The sequence below is a fragment of the Alligator sinensis genome, unplaced genomic scaffold (genome assembly GCF_000455745.1).
Source record: "Alligator sinensis unplaced genomic scaffold, ASM45574v1 scaffold707_1, whole genome shotgun sequence".
NCBI lineage: Eukaryota > Metazoa > Chordata > Crocodylia > Alligatoridae > Alligator > Alligator sinensis.
The window spans coordinates 1,134,949-1,136,398 of record NW_005842065.1 but is presented as its reverse complement, the minus strand read 5'-3'; the positions used below and the strand labels follow the sequence as shown (position 1 = coordinate 1,136,398).

At 59.2% G+C, this 1,450-nt stretch overlaps 1 protein-coding gene across 6 annotated transcripts in view; it reads right to left on the bottom strand.

The window, feature by feature from the left end:
- RFX1 (regulatory factor X1) overlaps positions 1 to 1,450 on the bottom strand; it is a 29,963-nt gene that overhangs the window by 2,463 nt on the left and 26,050 nt on the right. For all 6 annotated transcript variants that reach the window (XM_014519873.2, XM_014519874.2, XM_014519875.2 and 3 more), the window contains 2 exons: positions 1,233 to 1,386; positions 204 to 249 (listed from right to left, as the gene is read on the bottom strand). In XM_014519873.2, coding sequence (XP_014375359.1) covers positions 204 to 249; positions 1,233 to 1,386 — 200 coding nt within the window. The remainder of the gene's footprint in view (positions 1 to 203; positions 250 to 1,232; positions 1,387 to 1,450) is intronic.

The following is a 1,450-nucleotide window of genomic DNA, read 5'->3' as shown; positions in this document are numbered from 1 at the left end:
CCAGTCCTGCCCCCGCTCAGGGGATACCCCATGGCCATGGCCTTGCTGCCCACCCCAATGCTGCACAGAGCAACCTCGGATTCCAGCCCCAGGACACAGCCCCCCCGACCCTGTACCATGCTCATGGTCCAGCCCGAACCCCATGCTTGGGCTCACAGCATTCCATCTTGCAGTGGCCACAGGCTCCCAAAGCACGCGCTCACCTTTGTCAGGGTCCAGGGCATTCAGGGAACTTGTCAAGTTGGCGAACTTGGGAGGGAAATGAAGGGACGATGAGTGTCTGTGGTGTCTGTGTGCCCTAGCCTGTGCCTCCCCACCACCAGAGACGACCCGAGCAGGGTGCAGGGTCCCACCCCTGTGTGCCCCAGATCCAAAGAAGCTGGCGGTGGGGGTTGGGGGATGTTACTGCGTGACCGAATGCGAAGCCGGCGGCGGCAGCACAGTCACTGTGGCCGCTCCACCTGGCTCCCCGGGGCCCCTCAAAGTGCGGGGCCTGGGGTGGTTGCCCCAATTCACGCCCTGCTTAGGGATGGTCCTGCCTGCCACCACCAGGTGCAGTGGCCATGGCCCCTCCCTTTGTGCTAGGGGCAGCTGGGACCTCAGGGCAGCCCTAGATCCACTTAGTCCTGTGTTGTCAGTGTCATAGCAAGTTTGTGTGTAGCATGTCTGCATGCATGGGTGTGTAATGTGTTATGTGTGTAGTACATTTTGCATGTAGCATGTAGCATGCATGGCATGCAGCATGTTAAGTGTGTATAGCAGTTGTAGAGCATTAAGCATGTAGTGTAGCACATTTGTATGTAGTGTGTAGCATTTGGAGTATGTTAAGTGCACGTAGTGTGTAGCATGTTAGTGTAGCACACGTGTGTGTGTGTGTGTATGTGTGTATGCATGTGATCTGGTGTCAACCCCCTTGCCCAGCCCCTGTCTATAAGTCTGGGGAAGGGGGAAGGGGGTGGACTGGTTGTGATGCCAGGAGGGAGATGTTTGTTCCCTTGGCATCTGCCTCCAACCCCTGCAGCAGGGGACGCTCAGGCTGGCGCAGGCCGCAGCAGGGGCTGCCCCCTCCCCCAGCTTTGCAAAGCAGCAGAGAACTGGTTCTGTGGGGTGTCTGTGGGGAAGGGTTTGACCCTTGGGTCCCAGGGTTCATTGCCCTCCCCACTAACAACCTGGCCTCATCTCCAGCCTGGATAAGCCCCTGGCCTGGCTGAGGGGAGGCAGCTGGGACGCACCTCTCCCATGACAGCGATGGGTGTCTCGCCCTTTGCCTGAGCCACACGGTGCTCAATCAGGTAGTACATGTACTCGTCGTACAGCAACCGGATGAGGTGGAAGGAGCCAAAGCTGGCAGCACTGCGCAGGGTCAGGTCCCGGATCACCATTGAGCTGCAGAGGGGGCAGAGCCCAGAGCCAGTGAGACCCCCACACCACTTCTGCCAGGCATGGGGCA